This window comes from Ischnura elegans, chromosome 10 (assembly GCF_921293095.1).
Source record: "Ischnura elegans chromosome 10, ioIscEleg1.1, whole genome shotgun sequence".
NCBI lineage: Eukaryota > Metazoa > Arthropoda > Insecta > Odonata > Coenagrionidae > Ischnura > Ischnura elegans.
In genome coordinates this window covers 100,362,712-100,385,489 of record NC_060255.1, presented here as the reverse complement: position 1 = coordinate 100,385,489, position 22,778 = coordinate 100,362,712, and the positions used below count along the sequence as shown (strand labels likewise).

Genomic DNA, 22,778 nt, shown 5'->3' with positions numbered 1-22,778 from the left:
AGGATTGCGCCCCCTTATGGAACCCTGGTTTTCAGATAAAAGCAAAAAAAGGGCGACCATAAATGTAAAACGCCGAAAAAACTAAAAAATCGAGAAACACGACTGATGCGCAGAACTTCAGAGGTGAGGCCGTGGTGAACTACAATGCCTCCGATAGATATACTTTCCAAAATGAACTCATCTCCAACTTAAACCCCTCCCCGAATGTTTTTTTCGTTTAGGCCTTATCAGGGGCCGTATTCTGTAACTCCAGACCGATCGGTGCGGCACCGATTCGTCGGGTGCGACGTCACACCGACTCCCGGTAAGAAGTCGTGCGATTCTGTACGAACCCGGTCGGTGCGGCACCGACGAGAGGACGGGAGATCGTCGGTAGCCGTACCGACAGCAAAAAGGTGTCGGTACGGCCACCGACTAGTGGGTTTCATCAACTCCCCGGTGCGCATTGTACGTTTTATTTTGTTTTTATCTCATCACCGAGTAAATAATGAGGTTTGCTGCAATGTTATCTTTTTCTGCCCCTTCGAATAGACCACTATAATTCACTGTATCATCATCTATATTGATTACCTTGACATAAATATAAGATATTGGTTAATAAACATGAGGTTTGCCACTATATAATGACTTTCTCTCATTTATGCTACCACTTTCACTCGCTTGTAATAGGATTTCTTTCACTCTATCATCATTTATTTGCTCCTTTGACATAAAAAAGATAATTTTGATTAAATATGAGTTTTTCCGCAATGTTATCACTTTATCTCACTCTGAATAGGCAACTATTATTTCACTCAATCATCATTTGGCGTTTCTCTCGGCATAAAAATAAGATCTTTTTATTTAAGTATGAAGTTTGCCACAACGGTATCAGTTTCTTTCATTTGTAACAGGCAACTATATTTCATTTCATCGTCAGCCATTGATTCCCTTGACGATAAAAGAAGATATTTGTTAATAAGTATGAGGTTTACCGCAATATTATCTCTCTCACTTGGAATGCGCACTTATACATATGTATTTCACCCAATCACAATTTATTTACTTCCTCGTCATTACACTTCTTTTAATTACACCCAGCTCCATCTTTTTATAACAATTTCCTAACTTGCTCCTCTAGTATGACATTTACATTTGCTTTTGAATCCTACGTTCACGTTCCATGGTATGTTATTTTCGTCTGCTACGGTGCCAATGGAATAACCTTCTGTTGATAACATTTAGACGGAACTTACTTAATGACAACTATATTACCAAATCATGAATAAATAGCAATATACGGAACCAATATTTAAAAAAAGAAACTACGATCTCAAGGATAGTTTCAATAATTCATTCCAGCAACAACAATCTCCATCACATACAAACTTTATTGTGATGTTGTAATATTGTTTCCTTCGATTCTGTAGGTACAGCATTACTACCACACATTATATAAGCATTGTTAACAACTTATGCAATATCGTTTATCTTAATCTAGCAATAAGTCGTAAGTTCCGCAAATAAAAAGATTGAGAATGACGACAACAAACTGTGCCAATGAGTCTTCACTTATTTTTACCCTTCTTTCATTGGTGGAAACACGTTAGATGACTTCTAACTTCGGATAAATTCGGATTTTCCCTGTTTGAGAAGGAGGGGGAACCGTACCGACTGGTTTGATACCGACGACCATACTGAATCGCTGAATTAGCCATCGTCGGTATGGAAACCGTCGTCGGTACGGAATGATGTGCTGTCGGTGGGCTGGGAAGGGAAACCGATCGGTGCGGTACCGACGAAATACAGAATACGGCCCCAGGACGGAAACTTCGCAAAGGTAAAAAATTATAAAATACATGGAATCGATAACTTAAGCGATGACAAAATCTTCAGGACAAAGGCAACATTTTGGCGGCAACATCCCGTGATGAAGGTTTAGTGAAGCTTTTCCACAGGCACGAGCAATTCCTCAATCGCCGAGGCGATTATGTAGAAAGGACAACAAAAGTGTACTCAAGGTTTAACTATGAAATAACTTTTAATCAATCATTTCGTCTTCTGCTCATGACCCATCGGATGTTGGAAAAAAAAACATCCTTCGTGTATAGAAGAGGATGTCTGTTTGTCTAACCGTTATGCGTTTACATACGGCTGCTTGAATTGAAGGCCAAAGTTAGTACATAGATGCATCTCATGCTATCTAACCCCGTAGTGCTACTTTCGGCTGCGTCCGACTTGTCCTTTGCGTCCTTTTCTCATTACCGTTTGTTACGTCATCCAACTTCTGCGGTCGGACATCCTGGCGGGTAGGCACACATCTTGACACGCTCAAAGGGAAAACATAACTCAAAGGATACAGCACTCATCTATTATTCCACTCGGTGCAAACCTTTTTGCCGCGGTAGGTATACGTTCAAACGACGATTTTGGTCCACGCACGTACGTACCCGTATAACATGTATAAACTCAACGGAAATCGTTTATTCCATTGTTTACTGCTCAGCGTCTTCCGCTCAACGTCTTACTTCAATTCAATTCAAACTGTGGGATACATTGGGGAGATGGGGGGGTTTCAAATTTCCACTTCTCTGAGTATTAATCTTCCCGAGCAACGCCGGGTGGCGGGCTAGTCCTCTATACAATCGGAGGAAAGAAAAAGAAAAATATGGAATAACAAATGGAATGAAAGATGAAAGCTTATCGCAATAAAAGAATTGCGTAAACCATCCCAGAATGATGCATGTACACAGTACTCTGCCAGCCGCCTCGATAGGTGCTTGGTGGGGGTTGCTAAGACACCAGCCGTTTACAAAATAAAAGTGCTCATTAGAGTGATTCGACCACTGCGTTCGAACAAAAATTTGTCGAATATCTCCATCGATCGGTGAAAGACGAATCCCATTGCCTATCCGCTCGCCAAAATACCTCTCTTAATTCATCGTTTCTATCGGGGATAGTGGGTTTTGTCCATGTTGTTCCCCATGCCTCTCCGAATGATATCAGTTCTTCTTAGCACCTTGGGCCCGTTAGAAGAGTACTTTGATTCTTCGCCTCCTCCACGACCTATTATGGGCGAAATATCAATGACTTATTTTTTTTTCTTCGTCATATATCTGTCCCAACCATCTGCTGCACTATTTCACATATTGGAATTGCATATTTTTGCAAAAGAGGCCGTCCCGAAGCCTTGAAGCCTTAAAATGCAAAAGGTAGGCAGAAGAAATGATAGTTAATGATTAACTTGGTTACTCTTTCTTTGGAGTGTTGTCAGATAAAATAATACTTCTTTAACAAATGCCAAAGTTCCGGTGAATTAATTCACTTCCATCAGACCTTGTTTCAATACATTAAAGTCGCTCTTTGCACATAATTTTAGGGAATTCTGTCGAAATATATTTTAAATTTGCGGATTAAAAAAAAATAAATGCGGAATTTCTACATAATTTTTCAGGCACGGATGAGTTAATTTACTACTGTTGCAAAAGCCTCTCCCCCCCTACCTGGGAGACTAACATCTCAAAAGACCGATAATCCGAAGTGAGAGTTGAGTTCATCATGGAAAACATCAGAATTAGGTATCTGTCGTTTGAAATAATTTTTCATGAAGTTGAATTTCACCGAAACATGGCGTGATTCTGAAGTAAATATTTACTAACATTATTGACCAACACTCCAGAGAGAACATGATCAAGTTAAAAAAAATGGTTGTCAATATACATTTTAATTTTGATGGGACAGAAAAAGTAAGACCGAATTAGAGGAAAATTAGAAGACAGGACAAATACAGGGTTGGGATACATAAACCATACAGGGGTGCCGACTTACAAAAGATATTGGGGGGGGGGGGTGCCTAAACCGGGGGCCTTGCCCCGGTAAATTTTATAAGTAGTGAATTTTAAGTTTTTAAGCATTTTAGAAGAGTCATATGATCAACATTAGAACCCTGATAACATGAATCTCGATATCTGGAAAATCGACAAGCCCTACACATTTTTTCCTCACATCTGTAATGAATTTTTGGGGGGGCTCGGGACCCCTCAGCCCCATGGAGTCGGCGCCACTGAAGCCATATCACCTACATCGAATACTTTCACCCAGCAGCAGAGACTGAATCGTGGCACATATATCGGTGGACTTTTTCAAAACGATGTTTTCTTCATGGAGTAAGCATAAAACACCTTGAGCGAAAAAAAATCGATGAAGAGGGGGTCAAGTGCGACAGAGGCCGTGGTTTGGAAGGGACACTCTCTCCTTAAAGGAGCCACTCTTCGAAAGCCGCTCTTAAAGCCCACCCTCGCGCCAAACACTCACTTCGGCTACTCGAGGGGGAAAAATATTTTGTCAACAACCAATCGAAAGCGTTAGCATCATGTGTGTTCCCGCTTTGTACATACCAAGGTGCTACAATTTCAAAGTCACTATTTGTAAAAAAAAGTGTAGAGAATTCTGAGGAAATATATTTTAAAGACTTTCTGCATAATTTTCTGGCAGGGATGAGTTAACTTACTATCGGCTGCAAAGTCTGTCGCCCGAGTTGAAAGAAAAATATCTGAAAGACCGCTCAATAGAATTTCAAATTGAGATCATCAAATCAAAGGCCACTTGCTTCTGCGTTTAATATCATAATTTCATTTCCACATGATGTAGCCGAAGAATTATAGTATACTTAAACTATTTCTATTTTATTGCGCTCATTATTATTTCAGGTATGGATAAAAATATAAAACAGAGTAATTTTCGTTTGACATGGGAGCCCCAATTTTAAGATCGGAATTTGATGCGGCTGTAAGAGACCTCAGGATAAATAAAGCGTCTGGCATTGATGGCATTCCTGCAGAACTAATCAAAAATTCAGGAGAGAAGACGTTGAACCGGCTATAAAAAATCATTAGTGAAATGTATACGACAGGTGAGATACCAAAGGATTTCGAGAGGAACATTATAATCTCTATTCCTAAGAAGAAACGAGCGGAGAAGTGCGAAGATTTTAGGACCATAAGCCTTACTACACATGCATCAAAGATACTGACAAGGATCATCTATAGAAGAATAGAACGAAAAGCAGAAGAGTACTTGGATGAGGACCAATTTGGATTCAGAAAAAACAAAGGCACAAGGGAAGCAATATTGGCCCTAAGACTGCTCATAGAGAAGAGAATGGAAAAGAACGAGCCAACATTCGTTGCGTTTGTGGACTTAGAGAAGGCATTTGACAACGTGGATTGGAGCACAATGCTTGGAATCCTAAAGGAAATTGGGGTTCTTTATAATGACAGAGGAATCATCCACAGTTTATACAAAAACCAAGTAGCCGTGATAAAATCAGGGCCCAGCTGTGAAGAAGCAAGAATTAAGAAAGGAGTGCGACAAGGCTGTACATTGTCACCCGTAATTTTCAACGTTTACATTGAAAAAGCCATTAAGGAAATCAAAGAAAAGGCATTGGGAGTGAATATCCATGGAGAAAAAATAAGCATGCTAAGATTTGCCGATGACATAGCCGTTATAGCAGAAACAGAGAAGGATTTGAAAAATATTCTGATTAATATGGATAGGGTAATGAGTAGATATCAACTGAAAATAAGCACGAAGAAAACCAAGATCTTAGTATGCAGCAGAAGAGAAGAAGTCAAGACCAAGATTAAAATAGGGAGGCAAAAACTGATAGAAGTGGATGAATTCTGTTATTTGGGAAGCAAGATAACTAATGACGGGAGAAGCAAGAAAGAAATTATCAGCAGAATAGCCCAGGCGAAGAGAGCATTCCACCAAAAGAGAGACCTGCTTACAGTGGGAAACTTAAATATGGATGTAAAGAAACAATTTATAAGAACCTACATCTGGAGTATGCTGCTATACGGAAGTGAGGCATGGACAATGACCGCAGCGGAGAAAGCAAGGATAGAGGCCTTTGAAATGTGGTGCTACAGAAGAATGATGAAAATCAAATGGATCGACCGAGTTAGTAACGAGGGAGTCCTAAGAAGGGTAGGAGAGAAGAGAAGCCTCATGAAAACCTGAATAAGAAGACGGAACAACCTTATAGGCCACATCTTGAGACATGATGGCCTGATGAAGACAATCGTCGAAGGACAGGTGGAAGGCAAGAATGGAAAAGGAAGACCTCGAACAAAATATATGGAACAAGTAAAGAGAGATGTGAAAGAGAAGAAATACGTAGGAGTGAAAAGATTAGCCGATAGGAGAACTGAGTGGAGAGCTGCGTCAAACCAATCCTAGGATTGTTGACCAGTGATGATGATGAATTTTCGTTTCACCAAACGAAATCGTTATTGGACGCACTTAGTAATTAGAGTATGAAAGAGGAATTTTGGAAACTTTTAGTTTTAAAGAGACAAGCTTCATAAAGTATGCGAAGTGATTAATCTTAAAATGAAAAAATTGTTTTTGAATCGATTCAAATGAATACAGAAGAATGATGAGGATCAAATGGATGGACCGAGCACGAGACGAGGAATTCCTAAGAAGAGATGAAGAGAAGAGAAGCTTCGTGAAAACCTTAATAAGAAGACGGAACAGCCTTATAGGTCAGGGGTGTCAAACTCATTCACCTTGGCGGGCCACATTAGCCAACTCATACAGCTCGAGGGCCGCATATGTATTTCAGGACCAATAACAGGAGAATAATATATAATACTACCGCAACTATATTATAATTATTATTATTTAAAAAGGCATGTGAAAGAGAAGAAAGATTTTATTTACTTTAATCCCTGGTACTAATACTCCCAGATAATTGACACCTCTTTGCCTGTACAAGTGCATGAAGAAATGCATGTGGGTAATATGGATGAAGTGCCAGTAAGTTTTGATCTTCCAACTGCAAGAGCTGTAAATCTTAAAGCAGCAAAGGAAGTGCCGTTTGCGATTGAAGAAGTCATGGTGGCGCGGGCCGCAGACTGTAAGGGAGCGGGCCACATGTTTGACACCCCTGTTATAGGTCATATCTTGAGACGTGATGGCCTGATGAAGACGATCGTCGAAGGATAAATAGATGGGTAGAATGGAAAAGGACATAATACACGAATAAAAGATGTTGATCAGGAGAAGAAGGACGTGAAAGAGAAGAAATTCGCAGGTGTGAAAAGATCAGCCGGTAGGAGAATTGAGTGGAGAGCTGCGTCAAACCAATCTTAGGATTGTTGATCAATGGTGATGAATAATAGGTAATCGCTGCAGTAAATTTCACAAATAAAAAAGCTTTGATTTTACGAGGAGTTTTGAGCCTCTATTCATTTTAATAGCCTATCAGTTTTTCCCCTGGAATAAAATGTAAGACACGAGGCATAGGAAGGAACGATCACAGATTCAAAATTCAGTTCCAAAAGCAGAAAACGTACATAATGAAGGAATCCATCCTGCGTAGAGAAAAAACGAGTGCAATGACCTACGTGAAGAAATTTTTAAGATTTTCCCAGCAAACATTAAAATTTTTGAGAATAAGAGTTCCTTGATTGACGTCATTGTGATTCATAGGGGAACGTTGAAAATTGGGTTATTCGGTTCAAATTTCATTTGCTAGTTGTAAAGTAGGTACTCGCATTGGTGTGTTCTATGCATACCATAGGTGCATTTCCTGTTCCTTTAGTTTGCTCTTGAGTAAGTAGGTTTTTCATTCATTTATTTTAATTCACGTGTTATCACCAGGCTGAAGCCTGCTTGAAACGATACGTATTGAATGAATAAATGACTTGATGAAACCAAAAATTAACTGAGCGGGCGAATAACTTATCTAAAACGTAAGTTCTTTTTTTATCAGGATTAAAACACTTGAAATGTGACGTAATGGTCTTAGTGATTGTATTGGAAGGGTGTGGGAAAATTCCGAGAATGTGAAAGGGTCATGGGTGAGGGGGTCACGGTGTCTCACGGTGCAATATCTCGTCTATTGGTTTGTCTGACGCTCATTTCTTGACGCATAACTTATTCGAAACTTTACCTGTAATCTCGAAATTTCTAAGGCACGTCGAGTTGCAACCTTTCAAGACTTGCCTATTTCCTAATTATGTCAAGTTTACCGAATAATTTCTCCGTGGAAAAATTTCCTCATCTGAGAGACAGCTAATAATTGCAAAATATGCGCGTACTCTAAAAATGTCAAGATGGCAGCGTGAGCTTCAAACAAGTACACTAATACACTATACGTCAGGAAAAAATACTGAATTCGTTCAATTGAGAAGCAGCAATAATGATCTTAAGCCTAATGACAATAAAACAAGAAGCATTTTTATTAAAATTTAATACTGACATCGAAATTTCGATGAGCGAATCTGAAAATATAATATTTACAGAGACTCAATTTCGTGGACGTATTTATAGTTCGAAAAAATGTCACTAGAATTAAAGGTAAAAGTTTTACGGGAGGGTAGGTGATCTTATACATGCGAATTTACGGAGCTGTAAGAAAATTTAATGCCATGCCAAATATTTTCACAACATTTAACTAACATAAAATATTCATTACGTTAAATGGAGCTTCATGACAATGGTGCAAGGGTTTCTGAAACGGATTAAAGAAATCTTAGGGAAAATTTTTCCGATGAGATTTGAGCGCACAAAATGTCTCGTGCAGCAATAGAGGTGCACATTTAGAGGTCTTGAGAATCCTGTTTCCTGATATTCGTGATCTAAACATTAAAGTACCCACATGAGAACTTATACACGCAGCATGCTTCTCAATGGTAATGAGACGGAGATATCCGCAGAGAAGTCAGAGCCGAAAACATTCGAAATGTTGAGCGTAAGTTCGGAAGAGTGACGGAAATCAAATAGATCAATCGAATGAGAAACGGGGAGGTGCCAAGAAAAGTGGGAGAAAAAAGAAGACGGGACAACTTAGTTGGGCACATTATGAGACATGATAGTCTGATGAACAATCGGGGAATGACTTGCGGAAGGGAAGAGAGGCAACGGAAGAACTGGAATGACATGTACGGAGCAGCAGAATGAAAGTGTGATTTAGGATAATTATTCACGTTTCAAAATATTGACTGATAGGAAAACAGGAGCGGAGAGATCATTGAAACTAATTTCACGATTGCGAAAAAATGATGAGGAAGCAGCAGCTAGTATATCATGCCATGGAATTATTTACTACAAATATGGGTATTCAATAGCAATAAAAATTAAAAAGCGTATCCCGAACGAGCTGATTTCATACACATAGCCCAGAAGTTGGTTAGGTATTACCCCAGGATAAAGTCCTCATTAAAATTACAACTGTCCACCAAATAGAGTCGTCAGGATCTAAATTCGATATCTGATGACTAAGGCATGCCATAAACGCCAGATATATTGTACGTATTCTTTTAAAATGTGACTTTCTCAACTGCCACGTCGTTCACAAAGTCCTGAAATCGCGGATTCCCGCATTGAGCCGTTATTACCCAATCGACATTCGTTCGTTCAGCTCCTAGTCCTCCCTCCCTAACTCATCGACCCGTTGCATTGGTCGGCTGAAATACTAATTTTAAGTTACTCCCCTACCTCACCTCATCCATATTCGTGGAAAGGGCTCGATCACCTATTTTCATTTACCCTCGATTTTGATAGTTTTATAAATATGGAGAGCCTTATTTTTTTCCATTTGAAGCCTACTTCTCAACATATACGCGACTAAAATGTCATCGGCCTAAACCCTTTCACCGATAAGTTGATGACGTCATAGCTCATGTCAATCGGTTCACGGATACTCTTCGTACTAGTGGATGTGTTTCACGCGGTTCTTCGTTGTTTACACTCTGATGAGCCATTGTTTTCCATCAATGTAAGGTTCTCCTTGAAGGGGCAAATCAATCAAAACTCTGATGACATCACTAGCTCATGAAAAGTGGGCGGAGATTTTCTCTATTTTTATTCTAAACTTAAGATTGAATGACTTCATAGGGGTGAGGTTTTTCGTCGTAGTTTATGCTTGCCTTCCATTTAATGCCGCATTACTTACCTAAATGAGGTGTGCCGCCGTGGTTCAGGCGGGGATAGGGTTCGCTCTACTAGAGTGCCAACAGTAGGTGCAGAGTGCAGCACTGGTTGTATATAGAGGGTGCCTCAACATCAGGACACCATTTCGTAAACGTCAATGTCTTGTGATCCACTAATTACAATTTCTAAATATTCACCTGGGGCTGATGCACGAAAAAAAGCCTAACGAGGGCGCATCATTCCCGATTGATCGCACTTTTTTCCTGTGTTATTACTTGCTTAAATCTTACGGTATCACCTTGAAATAAAAGCGTGTATAAAGTCTCGTGAACATAACCCCGTATTTTACTACAGATATGACAACTTTATCTCAGTACTCTCTTGGAGGCACAATTTATGCCTATGTGATACCGGTAAATACTAGCATGATTCTATTCTAAATACTGGAAAAGTCTCAAGATGATAAAATTAATTTTCAATGAGGTAATAACGCCAAGAAAGTAGACAAAATACGACCGGTAATGATACTCCATCTTAATTCGCGGATGACTTATGCAACAAAATTGCAGCATTTGGAGGGGGACACAGAGGTAGACACTTGGATTCGGGGCACACAGGGCGGGACAGCGGGGGTACGCGCTCTCGAGGACCGGCAACCAAGTTACACGCCCCCGTACGCAGAGAGTGGTACAGAGGGAAGGAAATAGGAGGAGGAGGAGGAGGAGGTGCCCTAACAACGGCGTCGCATAAGGATAGGGATAAAAGGGCGAATGCTTATTTATAGTAACCTGTGAGAGCAAAAACAAAAGAAATTACACATCGTATTCTGCACAATGACAATTGAATACCATTTTAACAAAATATTCAATATCGGTGATACAAAAAATATAAATGTTTAGGTTTTAAATAAATCACAACAAACACAAGAATAAAATGTTTTGACAACAGCACAAAAATATTAAACATCACTACAACAAAGAATATCAATTGTAAGGTTTCAGCGAACACTCCTAAGAAAATAATGTTTTGACAAAAAAAAGAAAAATGGCGAACTAACTTGAATGTGGGTCTTAAAATAACAGTTTAATCTTTCTTTGAAGGATTGAAGGGATTGTGATGATTTCATGTCTATCAGTGGGGAATTCAAGAATCAAAAAGCGGTAATTTGAGAAGGTGCGGGCTTATAAGGAATTTGATGGAGGTCAGAATCAGATCGGGTGGAAAATCCCCATTTTTCTTCCGAAAAGCGTGGACCTCGTGTGGCCTGTCATAAGTATCGTTTATTTATTAGCTCAAACCCATTACATGAACCAAATCTTCAAGTGTTTCAACGATGACAACTTCCAATATGTGATTACAGCGTTCCACTTCGTGCCCTTCAACGGAGGGCATCTAGAAGGTCTTTCATGAAATCCAAAATGTCGGATATGGAGGAAATGACTTAATCCATTATTCAGCATTGATAAATATATTCGCTACAAAAAAATACGAATATCACGCCCGTTTCGTTTACCGCCTCGATGATGCACGAGTTAATGACCGGCCGATCATCTGTCTCATTTCTCGAATTGGCCACCAGATGTCAGCTTTGATTCCTCACGCCAGTAAGGGAAAATAACCGAGAGATTTTTCTGTAGATCAATGCGAAAGTCAATAAAAACTCTAAAGATGTATTTTTAATAACGGCAGGCACACGATTCATAACGTCTGTTCCAGAGACCAATCAAGGATTCGAGCGCAAGAGAAAATGGGATTCCAAGAAGCCACTTCCGGAAGTTGAACCCCATTCAACCCAAACAAAGGTGAACCCAGCGCTAACGCCGCTCGTGGCGGTGAATGCAGTATACGTATCTCATGTATGACGCGTGAACGGCAGTAAAAATTCGCTATAATTGCCTTGGGAAAAAATTCCTGGACCGGGAATGGAACCAATGGCCTTTAGAACCACTTCGCAGACCACTACGCTATTCAGATTCCTAATTTTCTGAGGCAATTTTACCATCGATCACGGAGATTCACCGTTTCGGTGAATCCGCAATGGACCAAAATATAACACAGTGAACTTCCGTAATATTGAACCTCGCGCGCAGTCTGCGCAGTGGCCCGAAAATTCATAGGTCCGTGGTTCGCTTCCATCGCTTTTTCCGATGGCAATCAATGCGAGTTTCACCGCCATTCGTGCGGCAGGCCACGTCGTTTTGCATTTTTCAGCCAGTGATACCGTATATTTATAGGGTAAGGGTACATCATTGATGATGAATGCTTTAATGATTTGAGTGAAGGAATGCTTTCGAACCAATATATGCATGTTTTCCGCCCATTTAAATTGATTATTTGTCCTCGACAGTTACCATAGCACACATTAAGCAGCTCCCAAAACATGGTTGCCTCTTTTTATGCATTTGAAAACGCGGTGATACCGTTTTCTTCAGTCTACACCAAAAACGTCATGGTAAGCCATTGTAGACATAAGGCAAAATGATGAGAAGTTATTTCAGAATGCCATAGCTGGTCCTGAAATGCAAAGAACAATAAAATGAAAGTTGGCAAGCACACAATGGTGCACCAGTACTTTACCCTTTAACTCTTTAGCTTATCTCGAAAATTTGTCGAATTGGCTTCTTGTGTGACGGCAGGAGAAAATGCTTTCTTTGAGGAATTCATAGCAGAACCAAAGAAATATATGAACATGCATTGCAGATCGCCTACTGCAGGTGATGATGACTTTTAGGAATAACTAACCGATTTAAAATGTGCATAAAACCTTTTGAGGTTTAAAACCGAACATACTCTAATAACGATGCATTTTTGCTCAAAAATATGGTGACCACAGTTGAAATAAAGAACAATCCAGTTACTTTGCTTGAAAAAATGAAAAGTTAAAGGCAATAATTCAGACAGGAAGTATTGAAAGATTTGGAAAAATATCAAATATGCTACATCAATACACTTAGGAAAGTTTTTCCGAGTGTTGAAAGTTACTCCTAGATAAAGACAATTCATCATAATACTATGGCCTTGTTTTTCGAGTTCAAACTTGAAATTATAACCACTGGTTATAACCTTGGATTTGTTACATATAGTGGGCGATGAAAGATGAGAAAAAGAAGAAAAATGTAAGTGTTAAAAGACTAGCTGGCAGAAGAATATAGTAGAAATCTGCATCAAACCAACCTTCGGATTGCTGACGGATGATGAAGATGATGGCTATCAGTTACTTAAAAAAAACTAACAGAGGGACAATTTCTGTACATTCATAGTGTTTTTGTCATGAAAATAACTGAGTCATCTTTCATATTCAAACAGTTGGAGCAGGAACGGCTGGATGCGTCATAGCAGGCCGTTTGACCACAGCCAATCGGAATTCGAGTGTGCTACTGGTGGAGGCGGGAGGTGACTTTGGTTGGATGGCATCTGTGCCGTTTGCGTCTCCACTGCTGCAGGGCTCACCCAAGAACGACTGGAACTACCGCACAGTGCCGCAGAAGACGTCATCCTGGGGACTACGGGATCGGGTGAGCACCTTGGGGTTGGCCACCTCAGAGTGACCAATCATCAACACCTACATATTACCCTGCGAGCTGAGTCAATAGACATTTGGCAGGGAGTATTAGGACGCCAGATACTGTAAACTGTGAGACTTCAATAAGGTCAGTTATGCTGACCCTATCCTCATTATTTATAGTGCCAAATTTCTACTCATGTTTACCTTTGACTTTGATACACTTTTTACGGCCAGCATAGATGTTTTTGTCAAATTTCCAAATCGACTCCGCTGTAATGTGATTTATTTGCTTTAACGAGAAAGATAATCATACCCCTTTTCATAACTCTGTTAGTAGTGTTAGATGAAATCTGAGCCCTCCCACCAATTTCTTTACACATTTACTTTATTCCCTAATTACCTTTCAATGGAACTAATTTTCTCGGAAAGTATTCTTCAAGTACGATTTTCACATTTCCAATAATGGACAAGCATAGGCGGATCCAGGGGGGCACGTGCCCCCCAGACCCTAAAAAATATGCAAGATTTTTAATACGGTCCCATTATAATTGCGTTCGTTTTGTATTACGGTACATCCTTGTGCCCCCCCTGAACAAAATCCTGGATACGGCCTTGCTTGTGCCCCCCCCAGAAAGAAATCCTGGATCCGCCCCTGTGTACAAGTACAAATTATGAACTGTACAAGGTATTCCAGGACATCTCATCATTAGATTACGGAATGAATTAACACTATCATTAAGGTAATAGCTTCCACAACTCCTCCACACCACATCCTTTGACTTTAGGATATGTACCATTTGGGTATAGTAGTACGCAACATCAAATTACAGCAAAATTGATTCATATGTAATTTAATTTACGCAAATGCCCACACAAAGCATGATAAATGCAGTTGATCAGCAGGCATCTATTTATAATATACTTTGTAACCACATTTTTTACAACTATGCTGTGTCTTTTCTGAAGACTTGTTATTTTGTTCAATTAAAAAGACATTAAGGTAATTCACAGCAATTCACTGTTTTTAACAAAAAAAAAAAAGATTAGAGTAAGCATTGATGAGGGTGAATAAATTCACCAAAATGCTGGCATTATTATGAATTAAAGTTATTTCCTGACCAAGAATCTAAAAGAGAAAAAGCATATCATGGCTTCTTCTGTCTCTATGCTAAGGAACTAAAAGCCTCTCCTGGAAACTCCGATGTTTTAATTGCATAAAAACATTGGATTAATATGTTTATGGCCTGCTATGTAAATAAGATGGGAATATATGAAAATAAACTGTTGACTTTTGATAGGCAGGTTTCAATGTGGCCCCGAGGTAAGGGACTCGGAGGGACAGGACAGTTGAATTACATGCTGCACTCCCTCGGACACTGGGAGGACTTTGAGCACTGGAAAAAGGATTTGGGAGTCACGGGCTGGGACGCAAGCACCCTGCAGCCGTACATGAGAAGAATGCTCTCCACAAAGAATTTTGAAGTCGAGGACAGCTGCAACCCGGACGAATCCACGGGAGGAGATGGCAGCTGCGAAGGTGACCTCTATCGCTCTCACCTTGAACTTACTCCAACAAGTTCACTGCCTGGAGTCGTGGTCGAAGTGGTCAACCCCAAAAAGTCCCCCATCGCCAAGGCCTTCCTCGATGCTGGAAAAGAATTGAACATTGAGTCAGAAAAAGTTGGTGCTCTTGATTATGGCTTCCTGCCTGCAATGAGCACAATAGCCCACGGCCAAAGGTGGAGCAGTTATCATGGCTACTTGAAGCCAGTATTGGATGAGCCGAATGTCCATGTTCTTCTTAACACTCACGTTTCCAAGGTAAACAAGTCAATAATATAACAAAAATCCCTACCTATTACTAGAGATACAGAAATTTAGAAATAATTTTTTCCACTTGTAACATAAATTAAAATGAAAATTATGTTTCTAAGCATTAACTTGCGACAATATCATGTCAAATTCTGGTTGCATGTTTTCATGGTGGCAATAACTAGACTGTCATTTGGCATGAATTGACCATTGCCCATCACTGGAGAAATACAGTTGACTTGAATAAAATGCATGAATAAGATTTACAGCAACCCATCACAAAATAGACATCAATAAGGTCAACAAGGGATGATATTGCCAATATAACCAAGTAACTCAACAACAAAATGTGCGATATTTAGAATCACGTAATTTCTTCAGTTATTAGGCAATTTGCCACCCTTATTGACATGAGTAGGATTTAAGGATGAATAGATATCCATCGACAGTGAATTCCTCACACTATTTTCACTTTCTATATTTTTGTATTACAAGTTTAATTAAGTATTTGGAGTGATTTAAGTATTTGGTGGGCAACATTTGAAGTATATTGTTAATGAAAGTGACCATGTGTCTTAAGCATTTCATTCACTTGTAGGTAATTTTTTCAAACCCGGGCAATTCAGTGCCCACTGCCATTGGAGTTCAGCTTGCAGTGAAAAATGAACGCAATGAGAGTAAGCATGAAATTGTGTACGCAAAACAGGAAATAATTTTGTGCGCAGGAGCGATCAATTCTGCTCAGATTTTACTTCTGTCTGGCATTGGACCACGGGAGCATCTCGAAGAACTTGAAGTAAGTTGATGCAAATGAAAGCCAATAACTCATTCATCTGAACACGTATGTAAGTATTTAAATCATTCTTGTTAACACTGAATGCTTAAATGATACAAGAATTTCATTGAAATACACAGTTACAAACTTGATCTTCTAAATATGCATATTTTTTCAAAGTGAATCAAATCAAACAGCAAGAGCACACTACAGTTTCCCAGTGTAACCTATCCACTGCCCCTGCTTCAGTTTTACTGCACATCAAAACAAATGACTTAAGCATTTACTAAATTCATACTTGTTAAATAAACCATAATAAACAATTGACTCAAGTTTCATCTTGAGGAGTTTTCCTATCATGATGACAAAAGTTAAATGCCTCTTCAGCAAATAATCACACTTTTGACAAAAACACACTGACCCAGGTTTCAATGGGTGACCATCATTTTCCAGGTTTAACTTTCAAAACGATAGACGATCACCTCAAAAATGACAGCCATCCGCCAAAACCTGAGTCAGAGAGTGTATCATTAAAAGTGCGAATATTTACTAACGAGGTGCTTTTCTTCCGCCATCATTTTACCAATATTAAGTGCTAGCCATTCATGTAGCATTAATTTATTTATAATAGTATTTTTTCCAATTATGGTAGGTTTGAATGGAGTACATATTTATTAAGTATTCTGGCAGTATACCCTCCCTTCATTGAATTCATAATAAAGCCTAAAATGCTATTCTTTTCCTTCCTCTCCCTCGTTTCCCTAACATTCTACCCTCTAACACCCTTTTCAACATCCCCTCCCCGCTAAGTACTCGCTCCATCCATACCTTCTGTCTCCTCCGTATCTCATCTAAAAGCTGCATCTCCTCACCAATCTAGTCCAGCACTTCAATGTTCCTCCTCCTCTCTGTTCACTTCACCTTCTCCATTCTTTGCCACACCCACATCTCAAACACCTCCAGTCTTCTTTCGTCCTCCTTCCCAAGCGCCCATGTTTCCACGCCATTGAGCGCTGCACTCCAGATCAGACTCTTCAGCAGCCTTTCCTTTAAATTCTCAATCAATGATCTTCTCATAACCTCCTTTCTGTCCATGAATGAGAATGCCTCATCGTGTTTATGAGCTCTGAAAATAGTATCGATAGAGGAGATTTCTTAGCGTCTTAACACGTTGCGTACCGGGGTATTAAAATTCCTAGGAACGCCGAGATTGGAAATATGTGCCTGTTAGGGCGTAATGCCTTTGGTTTAAACATGGTTAAAAAGCTAATGTTTAGAATATAACTTTACCCAATCAAACGTTATGATGCATCAATTCATTATGAATAGCAAACAACAACTGAAAACGTACTAACGAATACGTAGTGTACGCTTTAAAATTGTTTAGGTTGACGCGCCTAAATGACGAGAATCTTCGTCATCCGTCCGGAACGTTTGGGAAAAAAATGACGAGAATTCTCGCCATTCATACTCAACGCGTTAATAGTAAAACAAATAAGAATTCCTCAAATTGCTTATTTGTCAGTTACTTATTCACCTCAAAGTACATTTGCAAGTATGTACACCAGGAGTAGCATTGCCAAACCGGTGCATTATCATCCCACAGAAGGAAATGTTTGTCTGAACAGGGTTGCCTACACTATAATGGGGATCGAGAGCCAAAGTGAAAACTGCATGGGGCTTCTGGCAGTCGCCTCGTTCCAATATTTTTATAAATAATAAACGATTTCAATTTTTCCTGGTGAATACTTCCGACGAATATTTCTCGGGTTTGCAGCCAGGTTAATGCTTTTATACAAGCCGACGTAAAAGTTTAAAAATGTTTTATAAATAAGTTCTAGTCATTTGTCATTAAATATGGAGAGGGCATGACAAATTTGAATGTTTAATTTATTATGGACCAAAGCAGGAAGATTCCTGGAGAGGTCTTTGGCTATGCCTCCAATTAATGTTGGCAGGTGGAACCAGACCACAGGGAGAGGGTTTTCAGCCCATCTTTCACGTTGCTCTACCGCGGATGAAGCAGAAATGCATATGCATTGGTGAAAAATTGGCAATGAAAACCCAGTACTATCCCTAACTCAGCAGTTTATATCCCTTTCACAGCAAAACTCATAATTTATTGAATACACTCAAACATACAAGAAACACAACAAACACGGTACACCGTATTTGGAGGAGGTGACTGACAACTGAGGTCATTTGCGCCATGAGGGAAGGGTGGAGAGAAACCCAGCATCAGCAATATGTAGCCTTCTCTCGGTGGAAGGTGCCAATGGGACCACGAGTTAACGTGTCCCGACGGATGGAGTGCTGTACTTGAAGTGCCCTCCACAAAGCACTCAAGTAGGGATCGTACAGTCTCTGTAAAACCTCTGCTATTTGAACTCGCACTTACAGGGTGGGAAGCCACCAAACACTTTAACTACCGCACCGACCTGGAAGAGAGGGGTTGAATACATTTTGGTGGGCTCATTTGGAGGGTTGCTCTAAAGCCTGAATCACAACATCATTTCTTTCCATCCTCCCATTCCATCCTCCAGGGATAGCTTTTTAGGGACCAAAAAGTGATTCATGATTAAAACTACAAATGGTAATATCCACACTTCAATTCAAAACTCATCTACCAACCATGGATTCAACATATTACGTCAATTCCAAGGATTACTTATCTTGAACTTATCATTTTCTGCATCACATGGTTATTCCTCCATCCCTTTTTCCATCCAAAGTGGTCCCTGTTTACAATTGTCGTTCCATCAAAAGCCAAAGTTTGGCATCCATTTGACTGAAAGACTCCAGTAGTTTCAGTGACAGAAAAAGGGACCGGCCCAGTGATGAAAAAAGGGATGAGATTCCCATCCCTGTAGCCACTGTGGAAAATAATCACGGGAAACGGACATTTCTCTGCCATTATTGAAGCGATCCCTTGTAGGGGATGGAAGAAATGATCCATGATTCAGGTTTAAACACTCAGTATCTCTTAAACCTAATGGAGGAGACAATACCTATTAGTTTTGTGGAACATTATGAAAAGTACTTCTCACAATTTATATGTTAATGTTCTTCACACAAGGTTGGCAAAATTTCTCACCGTCTAACATGCATCTAGCAATGAATCTAATAGGCCAGGGAATGAATTTATTTTTTTAGATCCCTGTTGTTGCAGATCTCCCAGTGGGAAATAACCTGTTTGACCACCTGAATATGCCAGTGTACGTCAGCTTAGAGAGCCCAGTGAGTGTGACCAAGGAGAAAGTGATGACGCTCCGAACAGTTTGGGATTACATGATATACAACAAAGGTGAGTCCAGAGATCATCACAGGCGATACCTATTTCTTCTAGTTTGATGCCTCAATGCATGGCCTCACCTCAGCACAACCTTAAACACTTAATATTAGGCACATACACATTTAAATTTAATGATAATCCAATAATACCTACTGATAAAAATTGTACTGAGGTACATAAATATCCCTATAGAACCAAAGGCTTCCTCAGAGCCCACAGGGAAAATTCAAACCCTGAAAAACCCCAAGATGATACAGTTGCCGGTCTTCTCAATAAATAATTATGTTAAAAATAGAAAACTGCATCTTCTCCACCATTGGATGATTCAAATTTGTCTCAAATATTCCAGAGTAATGGTGAAACATAGTTTCCTTTGACACACTCCCTGCCATTAGGCAGAATATAAGAGTCTAACATGACTTCAAATGCTATTTACCGAGACACCATATGGTGCCTCATTACTCTGAGGATAAAATTTGAGGCACACATATAGAATCCATAAATCCATAGAAATCAACCACCAAACACGTTAAGCAAAGGTATGGAAAAACTTGTCTGCAATATGGTGAAACACCAAGACAATAGAATCCTCCATTTATGGGTTATCTTATATTCTGTGATTCTTAGGAGACAACAGTTTTTCGGGCACATTTGCATGCGTCTTCCGCTTGTAGATGCTAGGTCACTGCTGTAGTCAGCCCGATATGGGGTTTCCATCTTGATAATTCCAGGTGCTGCTTCCTCATTGGTCCGTTTTAGGATTTACTTCCAGGCAGAGTTTAGGTGACATCCTTCATCCCAGTTGCAATCATTATATCATCTCTTTCTGCCCTCACATATTCAACAACTTCCTTTGTCCTTAATGAACATTGAAGACTCGACATGACCTTAAAACTTAATATTTCATAATATGAACAAGGATGAATGCTATCGCAGACTCCTGGAGGAGAATCCTGAGACAGACCATTGAGACAGCAACATCTGGATTCGGAGGGAAGGAAGCCTCATATAAAGAGGAGCAGATCAGTCATCGCCCTGAAGACAGGACCAGTAATGCTTGAAAAGCAGTTGTCTCCAAACAACACAACCGCAAAATGGAGGAATTTGTTATCATGGTCTTTCACAATACCAGAGTCAAGTTCTTCAATGGTTTTAAAGAAAGGAACCAATATTATACCATTACTCTGGAATGTTTGGGACAAATTGTGAACAACTGATGGTGAATCAGGTGTAATTTTCTGCTGGTTAAATAATTAATTATTGAGATGACCAGTTTTCAATACTCCATCAAATTTTCATGCTTGCCATAACCATTGATGATACAGAGTATTCAAAAATGGTTGCCTCAATGATTGATTATAGTGAAAGAAGCACATTGAATCCTATTCACCAGAATATCTTGGATCAGTTCCACCACATCGACCTAAGCACCTGAACATACACATTTCAATGGTTAATTCCAGGCATCCTCTCATCATCTGGCGTCCAAGGTGTGGGAAAGGTGGATCCACACTCCGGACTCATACTCTTTGGCATGGGCTCAACTGATGACGCTCTCAGAGATGTCGCAAACTACCGGCCAGATGTAAGTATCTACTCACAGGTATCACACCAGGTTCCAGGAAATCAGCTGTAAAACTTTTAGGTGCTTTCCATGGTAGGAGTACAATTTGCGTGAGGGTACCTTTTCAGGGAATCCACTCAAGACCACAGCTCCGGAATATTCTGGAGGGTTTGAACCCCATGAGCCCACCTGCTTGCAAGATGGCTCAAAGGATATGCCTATTCAGGGTCCTTGTTATGGTACTAAAAAAGTAACACAATGAAAATTTTTAAAGAGGACTTAAAGATAATTTTCACTTGTGAATACTACGATTGCAGAATTTTTTTTTCAATCTCTGCTTGCTCAGCAAAATTGCCGTACACCTGACAGGTGGGTACAGGGGGCAGAGGGCAACTACACATACTCCATACAATGCGTTCAGTCATTATCAAGCACGAGCAGTAAGTTTAAGGTCAGTACCAGTCTTATTAATAAGGTCACAACAATTTATTCTCCCACCAACTGTAAACTGCGGGGCAGACAAACACAATAATTGCTGAATGGCTGCAGAATTGATATGTCTTCACCTTAGTACCAATAAAAGAAAAAAAAAATTTAGATCAACAGTGACTGATCCATCCCCCCCTAATGCCAAGTCCTCGTGATGCCACTGGTCATGAAGGAAAATTAAATTTCAACCACTCTAAGCAAATTTTAATTCACTGATCAATGGGTCCCACCCGCTTTCGGCCATTGGCGAGTATTAAAAACCCAGCATGGACCAGCACTGCAATCAGTCTCACCCTTTATGACGATGAAGGAGTCACTTGTCGAAATGTCGGCCTTTAACAAGGTTACCCAGCCAAAACCACAAAGGTTTTCACAAATACTATTTGTCACCAAAGTCTACTTCTATGAGGTACCGTGCAAGCCACCAGCAGTATGTGTCAGGGGGTGATCCTACACCAGGCCTGCAACAATCATCCTAGCCTTCATCAGCGCTCAAGCGCTCGCTTGACAGTCAAAGGCCAAGCACTCAGGACTGAAAGATGTGGTGAGAGCAGAAACTAGGAGAGTGCTCAGGACATCAACATGCTACCATGCAATTAAATCCACTGTGTAGTTAGTCAAAGAAAATGGAAAAGTTAACAAAGCAAGTGATTCATACGTGAGTTATAACATGCCAAAAATCCATGCAGACAGTTGATATTTTAAAATATAACAAGTTATAGACTACACATGTAGAGCCAGTTTTACCAAGTCTGAGTGAAACTATCCTAGAGCTACATATCATCAGAAGTATTATGGTCCCCCCAATGGTACGTGGAAAAAATGACATCTTAAATTTATTGGCTCCGCAGATTATTTCTGAAGTCTATGATCATTAAATAAATGGAAAAGTTTGGAAATATGTAATATATGTGTTGGAATTTTGCAGGCCTTTAATGCCATATTTCCGCTGGGCCACAATATAAGCCAGGAGGGTATGATAATCTTGTCTGCATGCCTACAACCCAGAAGCAGAGGCACAGTGAGATTAAAAGACACTTCACCATTCAGTGATGCTCTCATAGACCCACAATACTTATCAAGGAGAGAGGACATTAACTGTACTGCCACAGGTAAGACATTTTAAGGCACAACCCTACACAATGCCTAACTTTTACAGTATGCCACAAATATGTATTCATAAAAGTATCTTACCATAATCTTACAGCTAAACATGCTGAGAAAGATGACAACATTGCTACTGACTTTGCTGGTTATATTTTAGAACTCTAAATGAGATATGTTGTTTTAACTTTTGGCTAAAACGGACAATGAAATCCAATACATGCTGCACAAATTTTGAAACTCTAACCAACCAGAACCCTATATTCGTGCTGAAATAAGTACTTATACTAAATCCATGCATGCACATTATTTT

At 39.8% G+C, this 22,778-nt stretch overlaps 1 protein-coding gene across 1 annotated transcript in view; it reads left to right on the top strand.

The window, feature by feature from the left end:
• The window catches only part of LOC124167372 (neither inactivation nor afterpotential protein G), a 73,468-nt gene that overhangs the window by 44,027 nt on the left and 6,663 nt on the right, over positions 1-22,778 (top strand). The window contains exons 3-8 of the mRNA XM_046545389.1: positions 13,231-13,439; positions 14,732-15,250; positions 15,840-16,037; positions 19,170-19,320; positions 20,772-20,893; positions 22,290-22,473. Of these exons, the coding sequence (XP_046401345.1) occupies positions 13,231-13,439; positions 14,732-15,250; positions 15,840-16,037; positions 19,170-19,320; positions 20,772-20,893; positions 22,290-22,473 (1,383 nt within the window). The remainder of the gene's footprint in view (positions 1-13,230; positions 13,440-14,731; positions 15,251-15,839; positions 16,038-19,169; positions 19,321-20,771; positions 20,894-22,289; positions 22,474-22,778) is intronic.